General features: G+C 34.8%; 4 protein-coding genes across 7 annotated transcripts; all 4 read left to right on the plus strand.

Moving 5' to 3' along the window:
- The first annotated feature begins 63 nt into the window (after nucleotides 1-63).
- Nucleotides 64-8,837, plus strand: LOC120259036 (MMS19 nucleotide excision repair protein homolog). Of its 4 annotated transcripts, none has more exons than XR_005536055.1 (11): nucleotides 64-144; nucleotides 1,061-1,166; nucleotides 1,360-2,237; nucleotides 4,059-4,134; nucleotides 4,737-4,848; nucleotides 5,648-5,724; nucleotides 6,931-7,011; nucleotides 7,136-7,215; nucleotides 7,321-7,422; nucleotides 8,274-8,322; nucleotides 8,407-8,837. XR_005536055.1 is itself a non-coding variant. In XM_039266569.1 (10 exons), exons 2-9 carry the CDS (start codon nucleotides 1,095-1,097, stop codon nucleotides 7,352-7,354), a joined length of 1,410 nt encoding a protein of 469 aa, XP_039122503.1. In that variant the 5' UTR covers nucleotides 64-144; nucleotides 1,061-1,094; the 3' UTR covers nucleotides 7,355-7,387; nucleotides 8,274-8,837. The 4 variants fall into 4 exon arrangements, 1 of the variants encoding a protein (XP_039122503.1); XR_005536056.1 differs by having other exon boundaries at nucleotides 7,321-7,387; XR_005536054.1 differs by having other exon boundaries at nucleotides 8,274-8,837.
- Nucleotides 8,838-13,270: 4,433 nt separating this feature from the next.
- LOC120257845 (probable protein phosphatase 2C 6) lies at nucleotides 13,271-16,562 on the plus strand. Its single transcript, XM_039265126.1, has 4 exons — nucleotides 13,271-13,648; nucleotides 14,220-14,504; nucleotides 15,342-15,447; nucleotides 15,979-16,562. Exons 1-4 carry the CDS (start codon nucleotides 13,307-13,309, stop codon nucleotides 16,287-16,289), a joined length of 1,044 nt encoding a protein of 347 aa, XP_039121060.1. The 5' UTR covers nucleotides 13,271-13,306; the 3' UTR covers nucleotides 16,290-16,562.
- A 1,229-nt stretch (nucleotides 16,563-17,791) lies between these two features.
- On the plus strand, nucleotides 17,792-19,891 carry LOC120258602 (B3 domain-containing protein Os01g0723500-like). Its single transcript, XM_039266061.1, has 4 exons — nucleotides 17,792-17,848; nucleotides 18,522-18,933; nucleotides 19,283-19,527; nucleotides 19,615-19,891. Exons 1-4 carry the CDS (start codon nucleotides 17,792-17,794, stop codon nucleotides 19,846-19,848), a joined length of 948 nt encoding a protein of 315 aa, XP_039121995.1. The 3' UTR covers nucleotides 19,849-19,891.
- Nucleotides 19,892-23,997: 4,106 nt separating this feature from the next.
- LOC120259335 (B3 domain-containing protein Os01g0723500-like) lies at nucleotides 23,998-26,280 on the plus strand. The gene is made up of 4 exons (XM_039266925.1): nucleotides 23,998-24,117; nucleotides 24,845-25,265; nucleotides 25,465-25,709; nucleotides 25,797-26,280. Exons 1-4 carry the CDS (start codon nucleotides 24,040-24,042, stop codon nucleotides 26,028-26,030), a joined length of 978 nt encoding a protein of 325 aa, XP_039122859.1. The 5' UTR covers nucleotides 23,998-24,039; the 3' UTR covers nucleotides 26,031-26,280.
- Nucleotides 26,281-27,578: the final 1,298 nt, after the last annotated feature.

Below are 27,578 nucleotides of genomic sequence, written 5' to 3' on the forward strand. Positions count from 1 at the left end.
TATTTGTTGTGATTTTAGTTTCTCTTCTTTGGAATGTTTACTGATATGATACTTCTCTTTCTGTGTGTAGGTCAATGGCAAGGCCAGCTCTGCAGAGATTTTACTTTCTTTGCTAAAGTGCTACTCCCATCAAGTGCTTCCATGGTGCACATTTCTTACTTCTTATCACATATGTATCCCTTGCAACAGTTTATGATATTTTATGGTGGTCATGGTAACAAAATTTTTGTATAATATTTGTTGTCTTTTAGAAAGTTACGTGAGAAAGTTTCAACTTTCAATTATCAAAAAGGAATTGGTTGATTCATTTTATTTTGATTTTTTATTTTTTTATTCCCTTCTGAAGTCCTAAAAAGCAATTTTCCTCCATCTCCAAGATTAAATATAGGGATGGTATAAGATAGCCAGTGAACAAGTTTTCACTCTATTTCTTGGTGTCAATCACAGCTTGATTGTTGGTCAATAGCTTCTTTCTTGGATTGTTTCATGGATCAGAAGACTTTGACAACGATAGATGGAATATTGTTTTATGAAAAATACTCTATAGTTCCAATCATTTTTTTTTTGCACTTTGTTTATTGATATCTTGCTTCCTTTATTCTGTGATTTGTTCATTGGCAGAAATATCATTTTGTGTAAACAAGACTTGACAGTATGTCATGGAGTAGGCCAACTATGCCAAACTCACCAGTTTGCGCTAATTTTAAGCTCAAAATATGGTTTGAGCTGGTTTTAAGATTTGAAAGCCTGCTTTTCTACAAATAGCCAAATTTTTAATAATGTATTGTTTGTTTGTTTGTTATCTTCCAGTTTGTGGCCTGGATGACAAGGAATTTAAAGTTTGACAATAGCATATTGAATACAACTTTTGTATACCAGAATTTTTTGTTTTATTGTCTCATTAACTCAGTTGCTGGATTGGGGAACATAGCATCAGTTTAATGGTGTAGGGAAACATATTACCTGACTGCAGGACCTGTTTTGACCGGTCCATATGAATGCACATGTATTAGAGCAAAATCTAGGCGTGTTGATATGTTGCTATACTGTTCTGAATCAGGTTTCATAAAGCTAATCGTTTCGAAGAGGTTGCTATGCCTTTTGCTATCAATGTTTGGAAACTAATGGAGAACACTGGTGCTTTCAGTGCTAACTCCAAAAATCAGGTAAATATAAATGTCAGTTTCCATATTCTCAGTGAGTCGGTAGATGATTAAAACTATATTGCTTTTGCACCTCACTAATTCTTCATCTGATTGCCTTTTTCTGATTTAACAATTTGAGGTACTAAGCCATCAAAACTACAGCCTTCAGTGACATATCATTAGTAGTTTCATCTTCAATTTGCTTGAATTTCAGGTTGTTCTTGACGCAATAATGATGACAATGAAGATTGTAGTTTCTGGTTGTACAGAGGAAAATCAATCACTGATTGTTCAGAAAGGTTATTCTGTTCTTTTGTCTACCCTGTCACTCATTTCAGCAAAGCAGCGAGCAGCATTCCCTGCATTCAACTTAGAGGGATTTGGATTTGTTCCCAATTTAGTTAGTTTAGCATGTAAAGATGAATGGTTGATATCTCTTTTCTCATCAGTATTGATAGCTCTCCGACCTCAGACTATAATACCTGATGTGAAATTAATATTGAAGTTGTTGATGCTTCTCTTACTGCAAGGACATGTTCCAGCAACCCAAGCCTTAGCTTCTGCTGTCAATAAATGGCCAGAAAACAATAATGAAACACAGGGATCAAATGTTTGTTCATTTGAGGAAGCAATTGACTTGATTTTTGAGATGGATTTATCAGGTTTACTTTACAGCTGCCCATTTAAAAAATTGAGGGACTTGATTTCCAGTGAGGAAATTTGTTCTTTGTTTTGTAGCAATGATAGAAATCCTTTTATAATTCATGCTTTGGAAGGGCTGGCATGGATAGGCAAGGGTTTGTTGATGCGAGGACATGAAAAAGTGAAGGAAATAGTGATGCTTTTCATGAAATGTTTGCTGTTAAATCAAGATGAGATAATTACTACTCTTCAAGATGGTTCTGCAGATCAATTTTCTTTCCTCACAGGATTAGCGGCTGACGCATTCCGTGTACTTCTCTGTGATTCAGATGTATGCTTGGACAAAAAGTTCCACGCAACAATAAAGCCACTTCACAAGCAGCGTTTTTTCTCTAGTATCCTAGTGGTCCTGCTTTCTTCAATTAAAGGGTCTGGTTCCTGGAGGACGAGGTATCTTAATTTTACTTTGGAAACAATGTTTCTTCCATAAAGGTTTCTCTTGCTAAATTATTGTATATGTTGGTTTATGCTTGTCTTTTTTATGGCACACTCTCTTGTATCATTGTCTGATATCTGATATCTTCAAAATTATGCAACATTATTGTTGCCTATGTTATCTCTAAGCTAGATTTTTCTCACCTGCCAACTTCTGTGATGTCTTGCTTTGTGGTTTTGTCTTGGTTTTGTTTTTTCATTGGATTGAAATTTTCTTCTTGAGCGAAGTTTGTTTTGAAAATTACTGCTCCTTCTTGGTGCCAACAAAAACAACTCACACATCTCCAACTTTTATATTATTTAGATTTATGCTGTTTACCAGCCTCATCCATTAGTATAAAACATGTGATTGATGTGTCCAATAAAAGGACTTACTTCTTATCTGAGCCTAATACATTCTCATCATATGGGGTCACATTGGAGGAAACTCTTCGTTTGTCTCCATGGTAGAAATCATTAAATCTTTACTAGGTATGAATTTGACCTCAGTCCTCTTTGGTGTTCTTAAATTCCTGATCAAGGCAGGTCAATTCCTTAAGGAAGGACTCCAAAATTTAAGCTCTCATGTTCCACGTCAACTAGGGAAGTGTTCCTTCTAGACCTGGAGGACTATTAACAGTGGCAATAAGGCTAGTTTGATATTTGAGTTGTACCTATTTTCTTGACAACTAATCGCTGAGCAATTCATCTCTACTAAAACAGAGCCCTTGACAAGAAATAAAACATTCAGTTTCTAAAACATTTTTAGGTAGTTCATGTCATACTCTATTATAGTTACTTTTAATGTGACATTGAGTACTTGGTTTATTGCTATAAATATTTGAATTTACTTATTGCTTATGCTGATTGATATTTTCTATTTTTGTGGGTATTACTAAGTAAATTATGGCATCAAACATAATTAGATTAGTGTCAAACCAAAGATATCTAGATCTGTCCTCTGAATCTTCAAGAATCATTCAGTCTGGTGCATGTCAATTGCGCGCTGTTACACTGAAACTTTACCATAAGTAGAAGCTTCTATTCTTTTGAGTAATTATAGGTGTGCTATGCCAAGGTTAGCAGCAATTTTCTTCCCATCAATTTGCCATATATATATTTTGTATGTACACTTGTACCTGATCCAGGGCCACTTCTGGTCTGCTTTGATCCTGTTTTTAGAATGATATATTTATAAAAAGAAAAATAAATTTCCTAGCAAATCCTTAGTTTCAAAATCTACAGCCGGATTGATTTTGGTGAGGGGGAGTATTTTAAACTAAACACAACAGGTCAATTATGAAATTTTTGATTCGCATGGAGTGGAAAGAATATTTTACAGTGTGATCTTGGAAGTTAGTGCTGAGTGTTTTCACCAAGTCTTCAAGAAAGATAACATTCTCTTGTTTGTCATGCCGCAAATGTAACTATAAGCCCAGTTCTCCTAAATACTCTGCAGACCATTTGTGCTTCTGTGCTCTACATATGCTTGTTGTTGGCTTGAAAACTTTTCTCAGAAAGCTATATATATATATATATATACATATATTAACTCAAAATAACAGTTTAGAGAAATCGGCTTGTTCCAAATGCCAATCAATGTCCTTCAAACGGGAAAACGGAAGACTTGAACCCAGTGGTTGTCTTTATGATACTTCTTTTTTTCAAATATTTGTCACTATTAAATCCATCCTGTTGGTCTCTGCATAAGTGCTTGGGTGACTTTTTATTGCAGCTTGCTACTATCACTAATTGGTGTTCTGTATTTGGGTTTGACCGAACTTTAGTGTTTTTCAGGGCTGTTCTTTATCGAGCCTTTGGACATGTTATATCCAACACTCCACTGGCTGCTGTCATCGTGCAAGCCAATCAGGTCCTTTCCTAATGTTCTCATGATATTTTCTGTTAATGGGAAAATGTTCATTGATTCAATGCTGTTGACATTCATGTACCATCTACACTGAATACGCAGAAAATGCATGCTTAGATATATGCGTGTTTGTAAATACAGCATTTAGGAATGAAATTTGCAACTATATCAATTGATATTAACAAGCACGCTGCTGGTGTTTTTGAAGGTATATGTGTCCATATTTGTATTTCACATGGTTCAACTTAAATTTCTGCTTGTTCTTGCGTAGAAAAATTATGAAGGCTAAATGTTTCTTGATGCATGGCGTGTGTCCACTTTATGTGTATTTATGTGTGCATGGGCTTTGTGTGCTTTGCATGCATGTTCACTTGTTCTGCTGTATGCACTCTTGCATATGCTTTATTTGCGTTTGTGAGTGTGGGATGGTTATGTGTAAATATGCACTCATGTTTGTGCAACATGTTTCGTCTTTTATCAAATATTTAACTAGATGAATGAGCACAGAAATGAGCTATAAAATTTCTTTTTTCCCGTCTTCCCCTTATTTTTTCTTCTTCTTCTGCTTATGCTTCTGCTTTTTGTCTAATTGGCTTTCTTTGCAGATTTTACCACCATTGTTGGATGCCTTGTCTGTGTTGAGTTCAGATGTCATGGATAAAGATCTTATATATAGCCTCTTAATGGCCTTATCTGGTATCCTCATGGATGATAATGGTAAGTGAAATCTTTAACTTATAGAATGATTACTGTTCAACATAGTTGCTTGTCAAATGTTGGCCAATCAAGTAACTGCAACTGTAATGTGGCTTCCAAAAGTTTACTAAATTATGTGAAAGAAGATAGGAATTTTAAGTGGGAAGGAATCAAAGTATTCGTAGATGATGACTGGAAACTGATATTGTGAATGTAAAAATAAATTATAGAAGGAAACAAATATAAAATTTATTATGTCTTCTCCAATCATCGAAGAAAAACTTTACCAGCAGGAGGAACAGGAAATTAGAGGTCAAGATCTGGACCAAAAACCATTCAATGTACAGAAAATGGCTCTCAAAACTTGAAATGATATAATTTGTGTTCTAGATGGTGACAGTGGTTAATGTTTTACCATAGTTAAACTCAATCATATATCTTTTTGCTCCATTTCCGGAATGATGATGTGTGCCACTTAATTCCCAGATCAGAAGTGTTGGCAGTCCAAATTAAGTATTTCTTTGTGTTTAAAACCAATGTCTTCTTGGCCTTTTGGCTGGCCTGACTGCTTCAATATTTCATCCACATTGTGTTCTATTTCTAAATGCGCCTGGAATTTTTTTCTCTCTCTATGTGGTGAATCCATTAATGGAACTCTTTTATTTCTTTTAAAAAGAAAAAAAAGGCCCTCTTTGTTTCCTCTATTTGGGTGACAGACCATCCAATTCTTAGATAGTGATCTAAAATTTTTAGTGTAAACTCTAATTGTTCTTATTGCAGAAAATTAATGTGCAAAACCACTATTTACTTGTAATTTCAGGAAAAGAAGCTGTTTTGAACAATGTTCATTCAATTATTGGACGCCTTATTGGATTGATTTCTTACCCCCATATGATGGTAAAGCTTGTCTTTATTCAAACTTCAAATTTTCTGATGTATGTTCTTCATTTAATTTTATGTACTCTGTTTATTAATTATTCCATCTTGCGTTATGTAGATTCCTAGCAACGGTTTTGTGTACTATGATTGTAAGCACCCTTACAGATCTAGAAGTTCAATTTAAAGTTAATGCGCTCTTCACCATCATTTTATTCTTTTTAACAATAAAGTTCCATTTTGGATGAGATGATGCCATTCTTTATGCTTTACATTCTCATATTTATAATATTTATAAGGTAACATGCAAAGTTATTATTCTAAAGAGTACTAGTGTAAATTTATGGATTTAATAAAATATTACTTAATTTAAAATTTTCAGACTTCTATGTCAATGTATAGATTGATTCCCAATGCAGAAATTTTGGGAATGTCCTTTCACTTTTGTGTTAATGGTCATTTTCAAGGAATGCTATTGAATGCCCATTTTCATTTATTAATTGGTAACCATAAACGTGAATGGGAATTAGATGTTGTTGTGGGCATTCCGTTCCATCCCATTTTAGCTGCCACACAACACCTAGGGTTATGGTCTCTATGTTCTGTTGGAAATGTGCTCAGTTTAAGGTGGTCTAATTAATACTTCCTCCGTTCCTTTTTATCTGTCGTGGTTAACCGAATCTCACATATCAAGAAACTTAGTTATTTCACAAAATTTTATAAAAAATTAGTTGTCTTTCCAAAACTACCCCTGATTTATATCTTCACATTTCTCTCTCATATATAATTCCAAGAAGAGAATTGAATAGAGTGCTAGGGGTAATTTTGGAAAAAAAATAATAAATGCTTCTTGATGTTAGAAATGACAAATAAAAAGGAACATGGATTGTGACAGATAAAAAGAAACAGAAAGAGTATTCAAATTTCTTTATTAATTATTTAGACGATCTAGTAATTAAAAATAAAAAAATAAAACCACAAAATTACCACCATGTCCTAGTGGTCTTCTGCTAAAATTTCACAAAATCTAGTATCAGCATACCTTTTGAAAAGGACGGCCTATCCTGTACCTTGCATGTTTTTTCGCTGTGAATGTTTGTAATCAAGCAATCACAGACTAGTTTCATTTGTATCCTAAGTTGGTTTGCCAAGTATTGCTGCCCTGAAGTCCAAAGTCATTAGTGATATGCTTGAGCCTGCATGTCAACTTATCTTTTTATTCTGTAGATTGTTCGGGAGACTGCCATTCAATGTCTTGTGGCCATGTCAGGGCTTCCTCATGCAAGAATCTATCCAATGAGGTCACAGGTTGGTTACATTATTTGCATAATTAATGTTATTTATCTGTTTTATATCATGCTTTTAATAATAAATTCCTTGAGAGACACTTTGATAAATATCAGAATATGATTACTTTTCTCATCGTCCTTAGGTCTTGCGGGCGGTGTCAAATGCTCTTGATGATCACAGAAGAGCTGTCCGTCTTGAAGCTGTTAGATGTCGCCAAGCATGGTATGGTGAATCCAGTTTTATAATTATCCATGAAACCATCCAAACTATGTAACCACAACTTTACACCCAATAATTACTGTCCACATTTGCTATGCATGCCTGCAGGGCATCGATTGCATCAAGAAGTCTCCATTTCTGAGAATAGCAAATTGCTTTTGGCCTTGTTTTGAAGGTTCTCTATGATTCTGACAAGTATTTTGCTTCCAGGTTTTTCTCTTTTACCTTGCAATAACTTTACTGGAAAATAGTTACTTTTAGCACATCATTAGAAGATTGAATCCAACATCAGTGTTCGGAATGCACCACACCACATCCCAAGGTGATTAAATGACTATCATTCATTTGGGAAGTTAGTTTGATGAACCCACTTGGTATCAATAGCATTACTTATGAGAAAATGGTATTTCAATGGAAAGCTGGGGGATTTCCCTCCTTGGGGTTAAATGGCTTGCATAGTAAATAAAATAGTCGGAAATCTCACGGAACCCAAGTTAGTAACTTCTAGAAGTTTGGCCTTTCACATGACCTTCACGGCGGTCTTACATCTAAAGTAGCATTAACAGATAACTCGGACCAATTATAGAGCACTTTACATGCATCAGTTTTATGATCAGATTAACCTAAGACAGTTAAGGGTCTCCGTTGAATGGCTTCTGACCTTTGTCTGGCATTGGTGGGCTTAGCGCTGGCATTTATTCATTGTGCTATTATTTCTTTTTTATAATTTAACAGAATTATTTTCTGAGAAGTTTGGTATCTACTTCTGTGTTTTATTTTATCTTTTCGTCTTTGTCACTAGGGCAGGGATTACTTACCTAGATTCTTGACTGCTATATGTTTGGATCATGGCAGAAAATACAAATGAGAGACCTTTTTTTTTCATGTATCCTCTTTTTAGTTGAAGAAATGTTATGAGCTCATGATCATATTTCTCTCTTTCCTTCTCGCCTTATTTTGTTTCCTCTCAATTGAAAGTGCATGCATGAATGATAATTAGTGTACAGTCCTGTATCTGTGCCCCGGAAAAGGGAATAATTTGTGTTTGGATGACTTTGTAGGTTATGGACGACCCTTTAACATCATTGAAGAATACAAAACTTGGCTATTGTAAGAAACCTAAAATCAAATATAAGCGCAAGAAACGACAGTTTTGAATTGATGTTCCATTCATCCACTATGTTAATTCTCCAGGCAAGAAGTGTTTATTATTCAAGCCGAAGCATCTTGTCACCTATAGAGCTTGCATATAACAGCACTGTGCAACTTGATGCATTTGAATGATGAGATGCCATCAGATGTACCACAGTTACTTACTATGTCTATTCTTCCTCGTTGCTGGCATTCTATTTCATGTTGTATTTGGATGTTAATAATCTACAAATGTTTTATGGAGAACTCGCTTGATTAATTTATGTAAGCCTTCTGGTCCTTCCTAGTGTTCGTGTACTTTAGCATTGGTTCTCAGTTGATTTTTCTCCATGGTGAGAGTTAAAGGTGGTGCTATGGTGTGTGATTATGTTAAACACAAGTAGGTTCTAGATTTGAGTTTTCCTTAGAATTGAGGATTTTTATTTTTTAAAGAAAATGTTGATCTGCGTTATGATCTCAAGAAGTGTTTTTAACCAATTCTCATTGTTGTTTATAACAATTTCTTTTAGCAAATATGTATGTGCGCGCATGCTTTATGGTTGCAGAATCATCCATATGGAATGGAAATTTTGAGCAAGTGCACTATCAAGCCATGAGATACATGCTTAGAAATTTCTGTTGTAAGAGGGAAGTGTTTGTAAATTAGTTTATAGTGGTATATAGGTAAATTAGAGTTTACAAGGGTGTAGATTAAATATAATTATTTCCAGGAGAAATACAGATAATAAAATTCTTCAATTATTGTTATATTATAAACTGAAGCTTTCCGAAAGGCCCTATATTCTGTTTAGGGATTTAGCGATCCAGCTTTGTCTCTGCCCTTTATATCTCTACCACTCAGTTTCCAGATTGGGGTTCAACAATGGTGGACCAGAAGGCTGCTTTCACGATCAGAACACGGAAGCTCATGATGAATCGTCTCATCTCTCACGAGCAGTTTGTAAGGCTCTTCTAACCTATACGTTTCATGCTACTCTATGTTCGGGCTTCATTCTGGTGATCAAATTGGATATCTTTTCTCGTGGTTTCAGATCATTGATGTCCTGCATCCAGGAAGAGCCAATGTTTCCAAGGTATGTTATGAGATTGCATGTTCGTGTTGGATTAGGGAGTCTTTTGATGTGAAATCTCCTGTTTTGATGGTTTTTTAGGTGGAGTTGAAGGAGAAGCTTGCGAAGGTGTACGAGGTGAAAGATGAGAACTCCATCTTTATTTTCCAGTTTCCTACTCAGTTTGGAGGTGGGAAGTCTGGTGGTTTTTGATTTTTTTATGACTCTGTAGAGAGTGCAAAGAAGTTTGAACCTATGTTCAGGCTCATCAGGGTATGTAATCATCTCAATCTATCATCCAAGATATATTCTCTCCTTTATTGTTAATTTCTGTGCCTCTCGTTATATCAAGCTTAAGTTTATAATATTTCTCTTATCTGTTAATATGATTGATTAGAATTTGTTATATTTTGTGGAAAGTACAAGCTCATCAGGCTACATAATCATCTCAATCTACCAATATGTTCTCTTTCTTATTGTTAATGTCTATGCCTGTTGTTATATGAAAGCTTTATAGCTTGTTTTGGCTGTGTGGAGTGCAAAATCTATATTAGATTATATGCAACTTGGTAGGAGGGGAAAGTTGGGTTTTCATCCCTCAGCGAGGATTACTAAATCTCTTGTTATTAGACTGCTCGCTTGTTTTACTTGTGATCAGATTATGATGTATATCATTCTATGGGCTATTAAAGCCACTGCTTGTTCGTGGAGTTTGGCCTCTATGGATAAGGCCTGTTGTTGGAGTTGTCATTCTCTCTCTCTCTCTCTCTCTCTCTCTCTCCTTATTTTGTGGTTAGAGTAGGTCTGATCATTTTTATGAGAAGTATGGTAATTCCATACAATAACCAAAAACAAGAGAAAGCCTCTCCTAATCTAATTTGTGTTTCGCCACTCTAAATGTTCTGCCTAGAAGTTTCTTCTGGGTTATATATGTTTTCATTTTTCTTTTCATTTTTTTTTTCAAACTTCCCTCATATGGTTCCATTCTGGTGATTTTGATAGTATAGGCGTTAGTAAGGTAAGTCATGCCCCTCTCTACCCTTAGCCTTTAGGCCCAGCTAGGTGCTATAGTTGAGTGGAAACAAATCATATTATGATTTTTATTATTGGATGACAGGGTGCTAATAGCTTGTTATCGGTTACTTTTGGCTATATTTGGAACTGCTGTGCTTTGGTAATGGAGAAAAAAAATCTATATTTTTGTATTTATGAGAAGAAATTTCCAGTCTCTCATGGCTCACATTGTGAAAGGGTAATGGAAAGTAGCCATTGCAATTAGTTGTTGATAATTTTTTTCCTGTATCCGTGTACTTCATTTTTATAAGAAGTTCATGGAGAACATTGGCAGTTCTAAGGGGGTACTAGTAAACCTTGACAGCAATCACCAAAGAATAACTGTAGTTTTCTACTTTTTTATACCAAATAAATTTCATTCCAATGTTTTAACAGCAAAATAGTAGAGGCCAAATGGTGTTTCATTTCTAAGAGATAGTTATTATGTTTCTTGTTACAAAACTATTAATTAGTTTCTCAGGTGACCACAAATAATGAGCATTCCATGAACATCTGCATTATATTAATTTGAGCCTTGTTATCTGGGATGAGTTCATCATACTTGTATCCAGCGAGAAAGCAGATAGGACTATATTTGGATGGGTCTTATTTGTAGTTTCTGCTACTTCTTTCTCTTGATTTTCCACTAAATAAGAAGCAAATGACATTATTTAAAGTTTGTGCCATTGCGGTTGAGCTATTAAGTGTTATATTGAATAAACATGTCTATTGCTATATGTTAATGGCAACCTGTAAACTTTATTAAGTTCATGTGGTTTGGTATTTGCTTTTTAACCAGATCAACATTTAGATAAAGTAGTCAAATCCTATCTTATTTGTCATGTTGCTGCAAATACAAATTTTTTACCATCATTTATGATCTAACCTTTGATGTTGAAACTCGATGAATCTAATTACTGACATTATCAGGATGATGCTAATCTTATGGTGATTTTTATTTTTATATCTCGATCAAATATTTAACCTGAGCTATTTGAATGTTCTTTTTTTTATCCTGGCAGAATGGAGAAGTCGAGGAAACAATAACAGGGCCAAGAAAATTTTGCAGAGTTAAGAAGGCCAATCAGAATTCTAATTCAATTTTATTCAGCTGCTTTATTCTCTCAAGAGTTCCTTACCAAGTGCATAGTTTCTAGTATCATATGATTGCTGTTTCACATCACACAATAATTCTTTGGATTAGCTTTCTTGTTTGGAGAAGTAGTTGTCTTGTAGGTAATGTTTCATGAGTAACCAATATGCATTTTGTTTCTAGTGTACATAATAATATAATATTCTATTTGACATTTCCTAGCCCATTAAACACTTCTAATAATTGGATCATTTTTTTTGGTGCATATGAAGGCTGGAGATGCTGCAAAGGTTGGCTAGAAGATAAGAAAATATTTTAACTCTCTATGATTAAAGCTGTTTTACTGAATACTCCTTGTCATATTAGTCTAGGATTGTCATCCTTTAGGTTATTAAATGCTTGCCTTGCCATGGAGAGATTTTGTTTTAAGATGTTTGTCTTTAAGATTTCCCAAAACCTCATTTTAAGGTATCTAAGAATCTTAGAAATGAAATATTTATTTAACCAGTGCAATAATTCTTTGATTCGCTCATGTTCTTTTTTATTTGTTAATATTGTTCGGTAACTAATTTTTCAGTCTGGTGTGTATTCCAGCATAATCAGGAGAGTTTTGTGCATGTGATAATAAATTTTTAGGGGTATGTGTGCAAAACAACCATATGTTTTGACAAAAAACATTAATTATATGAAAATGACTAAACAGAAAGCCAATCACATTTATACCACAGAAAAAAATTAAGTACGTTTATATGTTCACCGTCCTCGAACAAAAGTCAACTTAAAAAGCATTAAATGATAAAACTAGTGTTAAAGACCTTTAGCGTTTTCCTATATTATTGTCTTTTGACTTGCAACTCATAAATTAGCAAGTATTTTACAGGTCATTAGTTCTAAAAGTTATAAAAGGGACAGTGGTGAATTAATACAGCAAGCCAAGATTTTGTTGCCTTTTTTTTTTTTTTCATATTTAAATTTTTTAAAAAATACTAAAATGGTCTTTATTTAAAAAGTTTTCTAAAAGGACGGTGATGAGGTACTGCACTAAGAAAAGGTTTTATTGGCTTTTATTTTAATTTTTATTTCAATTAAAAAAATTAACCAAATTGAGTTTCAAATCCACTGCTAATTATTTTTTTGATCTATTAGTATTGAGTTTTTTATATAAGGTGTTTATATTTTTATTAAAAAAAAAGTTCAAACTTTATATGAGTTAAAACAGTAATTTTATATCTATGCATATTCTGGCACATGACTTGTTAATATTTTTTCACAAATAAAAAAAAATTAAATTCATTATATTTTTTTACTGATCAATAATTCTTGAACTTCGGTGGTTCTCACCGTCAAAGCAGAAATGTTAGACCCTAAAAATTCAAAGGTTGTCAATATTTGCTCACTGTTTACTGCCCATATTTGAAAAATAAATCAACCACATAAAATAAAAAAGAAGAAGAAGAAAAAAAAAAAATTAAATTATTGAATTTTCTCCCATTTTAAAGTTGTCACCAAAATCATTTTCACCGAAAGTTAGGGTGTTCCAGCCTAGCAACCTCCTCATCCGATAACACGTGTCATCTAATTAGACGATGTACTGACATCACCATCACCCACACCCCACTGACGTCATCTCACGTGTGCACACTCCCCAGGTCGTCTCCTCTCCCCCCTTTCCCCCCTTTATATATCATTCCTTTAGTCCCACTCTCTCAGATCTCTCTCTCTCTCTCTCTCTCTCTCTCTCTCATTCATGGCTTCAGATCCTCAAGACCCTAACGATCCCCGCGGCGAGGTCCACCATTTGGGCCTCGGCTCCTCGTCGTCATCATCTTCCTTCTTCGGATCCGATGACAGCCGGAGCACCACCAGCTCCGGCGAGATCCCGCCGACGGAGCTGTGCTTCGGGGCGGTGGCTTGGGGATCGGCGTCGACGATCGGGCGACGGAGAGAGATGGAGGACGCCGTCGCCGTCGCACCTGATTTCGTTTCCATCCCTTGCTGCCACGTCGGAGGCTGCGCGGCGGAGCCGCCGTCCGGTGAGAGCTCTGGCCCTCGCTTCTTCGGCGTCTATGACGGCCATGGTGGTTCTCAGGTGCGTTGACTTCCTCCAAGTCTTCATCATCTTAACGGGTCGGATTTATACTTCTTGTAGGATCCGATATCAAACTCTCCCTCTGTGTATATGTCCCTTTTAAATAGCTAAATTATTATTATTATTATTTTTAAAAAAAATTGATAAACGGAAATAGCTAAGTTATTGTGTTTATTTTCTTTCGCTGTTTTTTTAGAAAAATAAAATAAAATAATTGAAAAAATTGATTGAAACTGAAATAGTTGATATTTTTTGTATTTTGTATTTTTTATTTTTGCGTTTGTACCCTTATAAAAAGTTGATATTGCATGCAGATTGTACCTTTTTGGTTTTATTTATTGAGTGAGTAATTTAAAACTTTCCTCAATGATTAAAGTACTCTGTCCTATCAGATATATGACTTTTGAGATTTATATATATATATATATATATATATTTCACCAGTTTTTATAAAGGGGGTTATATATGAAAAATACATGCAAGATATTTGAGCAATTTCAGAATTTTCAAAGGATGTCAAAGTAAAAAAAAAATGAAAAATAGTACTGATAATTTTTCTCTAAATTTTCAGGTGGCGAAGTATTGCGCTGAGAGAGTTCATGAAGTAGTTGCAGAGTTGTGGAAGAAGGGCAGTGATGGAGAAGGGTGGCAAAGGAGGTGGGAGATGGCTTTCTCTGATGGTTTTGACAGGGTTGATAATGAAGTAATAGCGGAGGGAGTGGCCTCTGATATAGTTGGATCCACTGCTCTGGTAGTGCTTGTCTCTGGTTGTCAGATTATTTCTTCTAACTGTGGAGATTCCAGAGCTGTTCTTTGCCGTGGAGATCAAACTATCCAGTTAACCATTGATCATAAGGTCTTATTACTGAAACCTTAAAAAAAAAGCTCTTCTTGTCAAAGTTTGACTTTTTTTATCATTTAGTTTTGATGAATGTGGCATTACTTTTTAATGCATTCTGCTTTGATTGCAAAGGTGATTTAGTTTTAGTGTTGAGAAGATGTGTAGTTGCTTATTTGTTGCCCTTTGTAATGCTTATTCTTTTGCAGAGTGATTCGAACCAGAGGAAATATCATTTAATTGCCTCCTCTATGTGTTTATAGATTATTTTTGAGTACTCTGCTTTGATTTATGAAGATTTTAGAACCTTGCAGTGATTTAGTTTTAGAGTTTTGATGAGAATATGCAATTGTCTATTTAGTGGTCTCTTTTCCATAGAGTGAGTGAAGTAGCTTAATCTTAGAATTATGATGAACCAAATGAATGGTACCTTGTTTTGATTATTTCCCTTTCTTTCTTTCTTTTGTTTTTTTGGTTAAAAACCCTCTAATGAGTTCCTGGGCATCTCAGCCTATCCACAAGTTATTCTTATATTCTCCCTTGTCCTTTGTACAGTACATAACTTCTTTACTGATATATATTGTAACTATTTCACTGAAGTTTAGTAAATCTTGTATGGGGATTATGTCATCTTGGAGGGATACCTAAAAGCATATTGTTATCACTCATCAAATGAAGCAACTTTATTTTTCTGATCTCTTCTAGATGGTGAGATTTTGCACCTTGAATGTCCGCATTGTTAGTGGTCATTGTGCAAGTTAATATGGTGCCAAGTAATTCTAAAGTTATACATGATAAATGATCAAAACTACCTCCTCCATTATTCTTTATTGCTTCTTACAGTGAATCTTGCAGCCTGATAGAGAGGATGAACGTGAAAGAATTGAAAGAGAAGGTGGAAGAGTCATCAACTGGAAAGGACCCAGGGTTTTGGGAGTTCTTGCCATGTCCAGATCCATAGGTATTGTTTCTCCTCTTTGTGTCCCTCTTATCTGTTAAACTTATTCTTGAATATTTGATCTTGATAATTTGCATTTTAATTTTAATGGCATTTAACTACTATTGACAACGAAATTGCAAATGAGTCAAGGCACAATAATTAGATACCCTTCCTTTTTGAGGCAACAATCATTAAGATCACAAAAAATTATAAAAGAGCTTCTGATGATCTTTTGCCATACATTATATTTTGGTATTATATTTTCAAATCAGCAGAATCTATCAGAACTTGTTTTTAGACTAACATGGTGTGATAATATTTGCACTGATACTAATAATCATCATTTTAGATTAGCTTCATAGAATTAGTCTTACTAGCCAAATTGCAAAAGATTCGAAACCACAGATAATTCATTTCCCTTCTTTTTGAGGCAGCAATCAACAAATTATCACATGTTTTTGAGTAATCTAGGCATTTCAGTACAATGCATTAGGGGTTGTTCTATGACTTTAAATGGTTGCTAGTTTACAGAGTAACCTTCTATTCCTTCAGGTGACCGATATATGAGACCTTGGATTATTCCGGTGCCAGAGATTAGTTTTCTCTCTCGAAGCTCTGACGATGAGTGCTTGATCTTAGCAAGTGATGGTCTATGGGATGTGATGTCAAACCAAGAAGTTGGAGAGGTTGCATCCCGTCTTCTAAGACGACATCGGCAGAGAAGTTTAGCAAATGGCACATTATCATCTCCGGCAAAAGCAGTGGCTGATCATCTTGTCAAGCTAGCTCACCGTAAATTCAGCTCCGACAACATCTCTGTCATTGTAGTTGACTTAAAATCACGGAGTTCTAATCACCTGTAACATTGAACAGAGACCGAAGAGAAGACATATCCAAAAAAAAACTCAAAGACGCTGTGCATTAACTTGCTCCATTTTTTAATTTTGTTTGAGAGATGATCTAAATTATGCTGGCAAAGTTGGGAGCTATAAAAGAGATGATGAACTTGATGCCTTGTTGATTCATTGCTATTATATTGTATTGCTGTTGTTCTTCAAGACATGTTGTTGGTCATTACCTTGCTAATTTATGTATCTCATTTTCATTAATTTGATCATCAAAGATTTCTTGTTTTATGTAATCTTTTAGTTTGTTTTTTGGTTTCATTTTGAAGGTATGAAGTATATTTGGTTGCTTTCAACCATCACTTCTCACCATTTTCTCATTATACTTTATTTCTGAGAGATTTTATTTTAGGCGAATGAACAAGTTTAAAATAAGATTTGCATTTTGAAAATTTTATCCTTTCAACCAAAGGTTTTGCATGCTAACAGAGCAAATACTGTATTTTTTTTTTTAAATGTTGGATAAACTATTCACAATATGTCGCAAATAATGTATTTGTACTAACAGCATGTAGTATTTTATTTTTTCACATAAATTTTAAAAAAAAATTATTTTTGTTTTTAACACAAAAACTTTTTTTTTTTTTTTTTTTTTTTTTTTTGATAAAAGTGGATAAACTACATTCATTAATAAACCAATGTTACAAAAGATACAACACTGAAATTCAGACCCACCAGCAATGGGAGAGAACCAAAACAAAGGCACCAACAAACATACAACAATGAGAGCCCCCTACAGAACAGGGGTCTCCTCACGAAACAAACAACAGAGCTAAACTTCTCCCGTTGAAGAGATATGCTCCGCAGGGGCATTGAGCTCCACCTCCCTAGTCTCCACAAATTCCAGGCTCCTTTTGATTTTCTTCATGGGCACCTCCAGCTTAGCACTTTTAGCTTCAGGAACTGCATTCAACCACATAAGAAGCATATGAACAATTTTCACAATAATTGTAGCATTAGGATGAGAAAATGCGTGCATTTCTTTCGATCCAAATGTTCCAAATAATGACCCTAGTCAAGAGATCCCAAAAGGTGGATAGAGGCTTTTTAATATCTTTTCGCCAATTACCCCACAGGTCTCTCATGGAAGAAAGATTCGATCAGACATCAAACAGGTGTCCAAAGAAAACTTGACTAGTGCCAAAAACTTTTTTTTATAGAGCCAAGGTATTGTTGCTTTTATCATTCCAAATTTGTCTTACCTGCATCCTACAACACAAAACTCGTTATTTTATGAATTAAATTTCAACTTCTGTTATCTTAGCATAAAAAAAAAGCTTGAAAAAAACTACAGGAAACTTAGTTTGAATTTTTACTCAAAAAAGATTCAAAGTTCCCTCCAAGGCATTGGAAAAGACAGCAAGCACTATCAAATAGAAGCTTGAAAAGACGAGCACTACTCTATCCCTCTCTGTTTGATTTATAGGAAAAGCTGCTTCTTTGATTGAAGTCACCTGAAAATGGAGAGGAAGCCTCACTTCTTTAAAGTCCTGATTGGAGACTTCTCTCAGAGCCTGGCAAGTCTTTTTCTTCACTTTTTTGTTTTTTCTTTAACCTTTTACTCTTTTTTTAAGTTTATTGTCTTTATTTCTTTTAGCTCAATCACTACATTCATTTGAAAGTTGTTAATTTGTTCTCTTTTGTGATTTGATGCTTGATGTTATCCATGGAAATGCATAGCATGTAGCAGCACTTTTGCATTGAAATTTTTATATTTGTTTTCAATCTTCTGTCTCTTGTTTGATTTTTGTTTAGTTTATTTCGGTTTTGTTTGTCCTATGTGATTTGATGTTGTTCCTACCAGGTCATTATATCATACATGGGTTTTGATGTATGATGGTTCTTTAAGTAGTTTCTATGAAAAAAATATGTTAGATTCAACATGTTGAGAATCATTGCTTCTAAGAACTGATGAAAGTTTGATGAAAAGAAAGGAAAACGATGGAAGCAAGTATAAAGATGAGCTCTTTAAAATGAAATTTGTTTAGTTAGTTTATCCATCTAATTTTTCTCCTCTGGTTTCAATCTGAACAAACTAGAGTTTTTCCTACACAGTAAAATTTTCTCATCCCACATTTGCAAATGATAAAGACTCAATTTTTTGTTGAATCAAATAAATGGTTTATGCATTGTTTAAATGACTAAAAATTAACATTTGCTAAAGATTTGCCGAGCCTGTTTTATTTGCAGAGAATTCCAGTTGAGTTTCTGAAGCATATATCCACTGCAACATCAAAAATTGTTACCTTAAAGGGTCCCAGTGGAAGATGCTGGAATGCGGAACTGAGCAAAAGAAGCAAAGGCACATTCCTCTGCGGAGGGTGGGCAGAATTTGCTGAGGACCATGCACTGAGAGAGTATGAGTTTTTGGTTTTCCGATATGATGGGGATTTTTGTTTTACTGTGAAGATTTTCGGTGTGAATGCATGTGAGAGAGAGGATCTATTTAAAGTAATTCAGAGAAAAAGGCGCAAGTTATGTGAAGTGAAAGATAGGCATGTGGAAAGCTCATTGGATGTTGGCGGCGTGCTTCACTCTCAAGTATTAAAAAAAGAGGTACAAAATAGCAATGCTTCTATGCTGGGTCCTGATGCTGATAGAGGTGAGTACCTTAATTGTTCACTTTGTCATGCATTTTTCTTTGATAAGATATGATTCACTACACCAACGATCAAGTGGTCTATTAGTAGTTGGGTCCTCAATAGAATTCTTCACAAGTAGTGAGAGTTCAAATCTTGGGTGAGTAGTGGTTGTGTGCGGGTGGTTCTAGCGCTTATGTGTGCGCGGTCCCACTCCCACTTACTCCACCAAGATTTGTACACGTTCTTGCTTTTCTTAACGGCTAGGCTGCTGGAAAAACTCGCTACGTTAAAATTCAGTATTTGTCTCTGTGCTAATGCATTTTCATCAAGAACATAAAATTCATCACTAATTCTGATTGCACAATGCAGGAAATTGTTTGGAACGTTCTGAAAGTGTGAAGAATGTCAAGATCAAATCAGAATATGATGATCCCCCAGTTGAGTTAATTGCTTCGCCCAAAAAAATTTATAAAAGGAGTTGCTCGCGCAAGAGACATCTTGTGATTCATGAAGAAAGATCAGTAGCACAGGAAGCTGCCAACTCTTTCACATCTAATTTTCCTTTTACAACTGTGAAGATTTGTCCATCTCATATCGCCAAGCCATTTCCTATGGTGAGGTGTCATACTTTAGTTGAATATCAAGTGCAATGCTATCAGATGAATTTCTTTGAATAATACCTTGAATTCAAATTGATGCAGAGGCTGCCCCATGCATTTTCTCACACACATCTCCCTCGAAAGAATTCAGTTTTAATAATCAGAGATCCAAATATGAAGTCATGGGAGGTCACTCACATCCCACGAGAAGGAGGTCGTGATAGTCTATCAGCTGGTTGGCACAACTTTTGCCATGGCAATGACCTCAAGCTAGGTGACATCTGTGTGTTTGAGCTTGTGAAACCATGTCAGCTTAATGCTCACATCTTCAGATGATCAAGAGCTCTAAAATGCGGGTGATACCAGTCGCATTCCTGCCTACATTGTCACCTCCGAAGAAGATACTATGTTTATGTTCAACTTTGTTTTTGCATCAGAAAGATCAATGTTAGTGTTTGACTTCATTTTGTTTGTAGAAGTTGCACTTTGGTCTTTGTTTTGGTTGCAAGATGGAAATGTTTCAGTTTTAGAAGTATTTCTTTCATGTATGTAATGCTGATGTTTTCATGTGAGCATTTTCAGCTCAAAGAAATGAAATCCTACGTTAATATTCAATTGCATTTTGGTATCTGCATTGGAATTTTTCTGCTTCTTTAGATTGCACAGGAAATCTGCACTTTGATTGTACTAGTTAGACTTTGGTCATTGTTTCAGCTTCTTTGAAAGTCTAATGGCACAATCTGCTGAAAAATTTGTGGTTTTTTCTCTTCTAGATAAGTATGGTGATTTTAAACTGTGGAATGGTCGGTCTTCAAAAAATTCTTCATGTTTTTTCAAGGCTCTGCAGTCTACTGCTTCCAAGGTTAAATCAAATTTCTGGATCAATATGTGTAACCCTGATCAAACGGATTTCTTTAATGATCCATGGCTTTTTGACAATCCTTTAGCTTTTAAACCAACTTATCTCAATATGAACATCCAAGTTGAAAACATTATTGTAAATGATTGCATTAAGTGGGATGCTCTTGACATTAATTCTTGCAAAATCATGTTTGGGGACTTTTGTAATTGGAGTAATATGAGGGACTTGACCATCAGTAGAAATGATGCTAATTGTTGAGTCTGGTCCTCTACAAATGAACTATGCATCATCCCCAGAGTTAAGTTTTTCCTCTAGAGAATGATGCATGGGAGAACCCCTACCTTCCTATATTTCTACAGGTAAATCTAGGCCCCGATTTGGCATGCAATTTCTGTGGTCTGGAAAGAGAAAGTGATGAGCACATCTTATGGAAATGCCAAAAGAGCCAAATTGTGTGGAATTTTTTGATCAGACACTTCACTGGCCTAACTTTCAAAGTTATTCAGAACTTCACTTTTGGTGATTGGACACTCATTAGGTGGAAGACCAAACTTGGCAGTCAGGTGATATATCCCATTCTTGCATCTTGTGCTTGGTTATTGTGGAAGGCTAGGTGCAACAAAGTAGTCAACAATATAGATCCAAACTTCAATAACTTAGCCTTCCATGCTGCCAGACTAGCCTTTGGATGTTCAAAGGACACACGCTCAAGTACAGAGAAGTTGACTTACTCTCTGTTTTAATGCAAATTTCTTCTCTTTATTCACTGTTGCTTCTTGGCGTGAAGAAACAAAGTAATGTGGGATTGGTTTTGTACTAGTTAATAATATGAACACTATTGTCCTTGCAGGAAATGAAACTATGAAAGCTGTGGAGGAAGCTCTGGGATGTTGCATTGAGACAAGTCTTTATCCAGACCAAATTTACATTGAATGTATAAGTATGGTCCACATGTTCAATAAGGAGGACCCGAGAATTTCATGGAGATACAGAACCGGGATCGAAGATATTAAAGGATTGATTAGCAGCTGCCCAAATGCTGAGATAAATTATATTTCTAGAAGCTATAACTCCACGGCTAATGATTCATAGGGGTGTAAACGAGCCAAGTTGAGCTGAGCCAAACTTTGCCATGCTCAAGCTCGGTTCATTACTATTTCTAACAAGGTTGAGCTCGAGCCGAGCTTATTTCAAGCTTTATTAGTGAGGCTCTAGCTCGGCTCGTTAAAAACTTTTGAGGCTCATGCTGGACTCGCTAGCTCGATAAGGCTCGAGTTCAAGCTCGGTAGAAACCTCATTAAATAAGTCAACAATAATAACAAAATAAATATTAAAAAAAAACAAATTTTTAACGATATAATAAACGAGTCCTTTAACGATATAATAAACGAATCTGTTCACGACACTTAACGAGGCGAGCTTGGTGGTGTTTAGGCTCGGCTCGTTTATCTTATAAGCTCAACAATTAGGCTTGAGAATCACTCATTTAGCTTAATAAACAAGCCGAGCCGAGCCCTCGATGAGGCGAGCCTTTGAGCTTTTAACAAACACATTAGTTCATTTTATAGCCCTACTGATGAACTAGCAAAATATGGGCTTAGAAACCCAAGGCTTTCACTCTTTCACAAAAGGGTTAAACCTTCCCAACTGGGTTGCCAATGGTCCCCGACCCTGACGGGGAACAGATTCCCCGTCTTGTCGGAATCAGGGTTAGAGAATTTTTTCGAGGTCGGGGTTAGGCCTGGACAGGCAAATAACTCCCTGTCGGGGACAGGGCTGGGCCGAGGCTAGCAAATAACTTCTCGTCTGGGTCGGGGCTGAGGCCGAGGAATATCCTCCTCGCCCCGGCCATGAAATATTAAATATTTAATTTAAATATTATATATATATATATATAAAGTTATCTGGGGACGTTCTAGGAACGCCCTCAAATATTAAAAAATATTAGAGAGAAACTTAATGAGAGAGACAGAGAGAAGGCATAGTAATAGTAGCTTAAACAATAGTCATTTAGGTGTATTTGCTCTCCAAACAGGCAGTTAGGTTGGTGTTTCGGTTGTAATTGATTAGATTACTATACAAGTATGATTGAATAGTTTAGATCAAAATATTGTACATCATACTTTTTTAATATGTACTACTATTCATAAGCACGGTAACTTAAATGAAAACATTTCCAAAGCATAATGCAATCCGTTGGATGAAAATCCAACAGTTGAGGATCATCATCTATAGAATATTAATTTATGAATGCATGTAGAAGACGCGCCCTATATATATATATGTGTGTTATATATTTTATGTTATAAATATCTAAATGTGTATGTGTTATATATATATATATTGGTATTTTGTGTTAAGTCTTTAATATGTCAATTACTTGTATTTGTAAATGGTGTTTTCAATTATTTAAAATTTTTTATTATTTTTAGCAAATATTTTATAAATTTTATTTTAAATAATAATAATTTAATTTATTAATCAGGGTTGGGAATCCCTGAATCCGAAAAATCCCTGCTAGGACAGGGTAGGGGAAAAAATCGCCATATTCAGGTTTAGGGCTGGGGTTGGGATGTGCTTAGAAATTCGGGGCCGGGGCCGGGGCCGGGGCCGGGGAATGTATTATCCAGTGAATTCCCGCTCCATTAGCATCCCTAATTACCAACTGGTTGGTCTAAGCTACGGCTTCATGCAGTTTTAGTTTTTGAAGGCCCCTGCCTCCATTTAGCTGTTTTGTTTTGTTCTCTCTCTTTCTCTCTCTCTAGCACTCTCTTGGAAAAAACTTCAAATACTAATTCAATATTTATGGTTTAAATCTTAGCATAAAAAACAGGTTGAGAAAAAAAAAAGACTTAAATTTAGTCTGAATTTTGTAGTTTAACTTTGTGTTTGGATTGTGGTAATGGTTCCCGTTTGGAGGGAACCATCACGTACAGTGATAGATACCGAAACAATGGATACCCATGTTTTGGTATCTATCATAAGTCATAAGGATATTCGTCTACCTCTAAATAAAGTAATATTTATTACGCCCATGCAAAATGCCATCAATACCAACAATTTTTTAATAATTATAATAATTAAAATAAATAATAATATTATGAATATTTTATAATAAAATAATAAAAAATATCAAAATTATTATATGATTTACATAATTAATTAATAATGATTAAATAAAGTAAATCTTAAAATGAAAAATTCAATTTAAAATGTAATTATAGCAATTAAAATAACAATTATTTTCAAATATTTTACGAATAAAAAAATTATTTACTTAATAAATATTAATTAAATAATGAATATTTAAAATAATATAGAAATTAAAATGTACTTTTATAAAGTTATTATTACATAATTCATTATTTTTATATAAATATAATCTTTTTAATTCAAAAAGCATAAAAATAATTTTACCATATTTTTGATATATATTTTTTTATTCTCAGCAATTTATCTCACAAACCAAATATTATCATTTCTATCGCCATATTTACATTTTGAATATTTTTAGTATTTGGGTATTTGCAATCCATTGCTCTTATTCCCATTTTTTTCCAAAAGGAGTGCTTAAAAAGTTCCCCCCCACATTGGAAAAGACAGCAAGCCAATTAAAGAGAAGCTTGAAAAGACCAGCACTTCTCTCGCCCTCTTCTGCTTGATTTATGGGAAAAGCTGCTTCTTTGATGGAGAGGAAGCCCCACTTCTTCAAAGTCCTGCTTGGAGACTTCTCTCAGAGGCTGGCAAGTTTTTGTCTTTTTGTTTTGTTTTGTTTTATTTTGTTTTGTGTGTGTGTGTGTGTTTTTTTAAATCTTTTCCTCTTTCTTTAGTTTCATGTCTATAGTTTCTTCTAGCTAATTACATTCATTGGAAAGTTGTTGATTTGTTCTCTTTTATGAATTGATGCTTGATGTTATTTAAGCAAATGCATGGCTGGCATTTTCATCTACAGTGTGTCTGGATTGATTGAAAACTTTTTTATTTGCTTCCAATCATCTGTCTTTTGTTTGATGTTTGTTTCTTTTGTTTCTGATTTTGTTTGTCTTATGTGATTTGATGTTGTTCAACATGTTGAGAATCAATGCTTCTAAGATCACTTAGATTGGTATTTTCATCTCTAAAGTGTGCTTGAACTGATGAAAGTTCGAGGAAAAGAAAAGAAAATGATGGAAGGAAATAGAAAGATGAGCTATTTAAAATGAAATTTGTTTAGTTTGCTTATCCATCTCATTTTTCTCCTCTGGTTTCAATCTGAACAAACTAGAGTTTTTCCCACACTGTAAAATTTTGACCTGAAATTTTGCAAATTTACTGCTAAATTTAATTCATATCTGCTGTGATTTTCTCATCACACATTCGCAAATGAGAAAGACTCAATTTTTTGTTGAATCAAATGAATGGTTTATGCATTGTTGAAATGACTAGAATTTAACATTTGCTGAAGTTTTTCTTAGCCTGGTTTATTTGCAGGGAATTCCAGTGCAGTTTCTGAAGCATATATCAACTGCAACATCAAAAAGAGTTACCTTACAGGGTCCCAGTGGAAGATGTTGGAATGCAGAACTGGGCAAAAGCAGCAAAGGCACATTCCTCTGCGGAGGGTGGGCAGAATTTGCCGAGGACCATGCACTCAGAGAGTATGAGTTTTTGGTTTTCCAATATGATGGGGATTTTATTTTTACTGTGAAAATTTTCGGTGTGAATGCATGTGAGAGAGAGGATTTATTTACAGTAATTCAGAGAAAAAGGCGGAAGTTATATGAGGTGAAAGATAAATCGAGACAACATGTGGAAAGCTCATTGGATGTTGGCCGTGTTCTTCGGTCTCAAGTAATAAAAAAAGTGGTACATAATGACGATGTTTCTATGCTGGGTCCTGATGCTGACGGAGGCAAGTTCCTTAAATTTAATTGTTCAATTTATTTATTTATTTATAAAAATGGATAAACTACAAATTTATTGAAAAGAAAATCTTGCATGTTACTTCGATAAGATATGACACACTATGATAAAATTTGGTATTTGTCTCTCCTATCATGCATTTTATCATGAACACAAAATTCATCACTAATTCTGATTGCACATTGCAGGAAATTGTTTGGAACGTTCGGAAACTTTGAAGGATGTCAAAATCAAATCAGAATGTGATGACCTCCCAATTGGGATAATTCCTTCACCAAAAAAAGTCTATAAAAGGAGTTGCTTTCAGAAAAGAAAGCTTGTGATTCACGAAGAAAGATCACAAGCACCGGAAACTGCCAACTCTTTCACATCAAAATTCCCTTTTGCAACAGTGAAGCTTTGTCGATCTCATATCACACAGCCATATGTTATGGTGAGATGTTATACTTTAACTGAATATCAACTGCAATGTTATCAGAAGAATTTGTTTGAATAATACAATGAATTCAAATTGATGCAGAGGCTGCCCTATGCATTTTCTCGCACACATCTCCCTCGAAAGAAGTTAGTTTTGATTATGAAAGATCCAAATATGAAGTCATCGGAGGTCACTTACATTCCACAAAAGGGAGATGCTGATTTCCTATCAGCAGGTTGGCACAATTTTTTCCGTGGCAATGGCCTCAAGTTAGGTGACGTCTGTGTGTTTGAGCTTGTGAAACCACGTCAGCTTAATGTTCACATCTTCAGATGATCAAGAGCTCCAAAATGTGGGTGATACTAGTATTCCTTCCTAAAAAAAAAAAAAGAAGCTGTGTTTGTGTTCAACTTTGTTTTGGCATCAGAAAGATCACTGTTAGTGTTCAACTTCGTTTTGTTTGTAGCAGTTGCACTTTGGCCTTTGTTTTGGTTGCAAGATGGAAATGGTTCAGTTTTAGAAGTTTTTCATGTGTGTATATCATCATGGTGATCAAGATCTACTTAATGCTATTAATGTTGTTGCTTTCATGTGAATATTTTCAGCTCAAAGAAATGAAATCCTATGTTAATATTCAATTTCATTTTGGTATCTGCATAGGAATTTTTCTGCTACTTTAGATTTCACAGGAAATCTGCACTTTGGCTGTACTAGTTAGACTTTGGAGTCGGTTAATGTTTCAGCTTATTTGGAAGTCTTATGACAGAATCTGGTGAAAGATTTGTTGTTTTGCCTCTTCTAGATAAGAAATTCTATGTTTATATTCAACTTCAAATACAAATTCAATAGTTATGGATTAAATCTTTGCATAAAAAAAATTGAGAAAATAAAGTACATCAAATTTAGGGGTAATTTTCTTAGTTGGGTACTAACCTTTGCTCTTATTTCAAGTTGTATCAAGATAGACACTAAAATTTGATTTAATTGCACCGGCAACGTAGTTGGAGTACTCTGGCCAAAATCTGTTGATGTGGACGCTGGAATGCTTGGTGGATATCAATAGTTGACGTTATTTATACTCGTGGAAGGCGCCATGTTAGCAACTTATACATGTGCTTTTTATTCGGTCCACGGAAAATACCACGTCAACCTTTCTTCTCTTTTCCCCTTCCTTTCTCTCCCGATCCCTTGCATTAGAAATCCATCCCTGAGCCAGCCTCTTTCATTTGAGACCCCCCAACACACCAAAAGTAGTTTGTAAAAGATCCTACACTTCCAGATCTGAAGATCAAGGCACAATCACCGGTGCAACATGGATAAGTCTTGTGCTGAGGCCCAGGATAAGCCCCAGCCCTTCGAGGCTATGGAAAAAGGAGTTGTCACAGAAAAAAAAAGAAAAAAAAGAAAAAGAATATGAAAACCACTTGGTTTGGGAGGCTTTATTACATTTTTCACTTGGCAGGACGGAGCTACATATGAAATTGTGAGGGCAAATGACCCTACAAAAATTTTAATAATATTTATTATAGAGGACCAATCCTCTATGGACGTTCATTATCAGCCGTTGGATTTTGATCTACCGGCTAACATTGATGAACAGTAAATACTATATTAATACAAACAGTAATTACTGTTCGGAATAGTATAATGAACAGTGATACTGTTCATCAATGTCAGCCGTTGGATCATGATCCAATTACTGATAATTGGACGTCCATAGATTTCTTATCTATGGACGTCCATAAGGGATGTAAATTCTTTATTATATATATATGTATGCATTTAGAAAAATTGTTAAATTGACCTCATTAAATTAAACTATTTGAGATTAATATGCAATATTGAAAAAAACTTTTTATAAAAAATATGCTAGTTATTATATAA

The sequence above is a fragment of the Dioscorea cayenensis genome, chromosome 4, assembly GCF_009730915.1.
Source record: "Dioscorea cayenensis subsp. rotundata cultivar TDr96_F1 chromosome 4, TDr96_F1_v2_PseudoChromosome.rev07_lg8_w22 25.fasta, whole genome shotgun sequence".
NCBI lineage: Eukaryota > Viridiplantae > Streptophyta > Magnoliopsida > Dioscoreales > Dioscoreaceae > Dioscorea > Dioscorea cayenensis.

Bases quoted from the DNA above. Each gene is read 5' to 3' on its own strand.
- LOC120259036 (XM_039266569.1), top strand. From the start codon at position 1,095: ATGCCTTTTGCTATCAATGTTTGGAAACTAATGGAGAACACTGGTGCT. The intron at 1,167-1,359 runs GTAAATATAAAT...CTTGAATTTCAG, and splicing joins GTGCTAACTCCAAAAATCAG to GTTGTTCTTGACGCAATAAT. The intron at 4,135-4,736 runs GTCCTTTCCTAA...CTTTCTTTGCAG, and splicing joins TCATCGTGCAAGCCAATCAG to ATTTTACCACCATTGTTGGA.
- LOC120257845 (XM_039265126.1), top strand. From the start codon at position 13,307: ATGGCTTCAGATCCTCAAGACCCTAACGATCCCCGCGGCGAGGTCCAC. The intron at 14,505-15,341 runs GTCTTATTACTG...TGAATCTTGCAG, and splicing joins AGTTAACCATTGATCATAAG to CCTGATAGAGAGGATGAACG. The intron at 15,448-15,978 runs GTATTGTTTCTC...CTATTCCTTCAG, and splicing joins TGCCATGTCCAGATCCATAG to GTGACCGATATATGAGACCT.
- LOC120258602 (XM_039266061.1), top strand. From the start codon at position 17,792: ATGGAGAGGAAGCCTCACTTCTTTAAAGTCCTGATTGGAGACTTCTCT. The intron at 18,934-19,282 runs GTGAGTACCTTA...TGCACAATGCAG, and splicing joins GGGTCCTGATGCTGATAGAG to GAAATTGTTTGGAACGTTCT. The intron at 19,528-19,614 runs GTGAGGTGTCAT...AAATTGATGCAG, and splicing joins TCGCCAAGCCATTTCCTATG to AGGCTGCCCCATGCATTTTC.
- LOC120259335 (XM_039266925.1), top strand. From the start codon at position 24,040: ATGGGAAAAGCTGCTTCTTTGATGGAGAGGAAGCCCCACTTCTTCAAA. The intron at 24,118-24,844 runs GCAAGTTTTTGT...GTTTATTTGCAG, and splicing joins GAGACTTCTCTCAGAGGCTG to GGAATTCCAGTGCAGTTTCT. The intron at 25,710-25,796 runs GTGAGATGTTAT...AAATTGATGCAG, and splicing joins TCACACAGCCATATGTTATG to AGGCTGCCCTATGCATTTTC.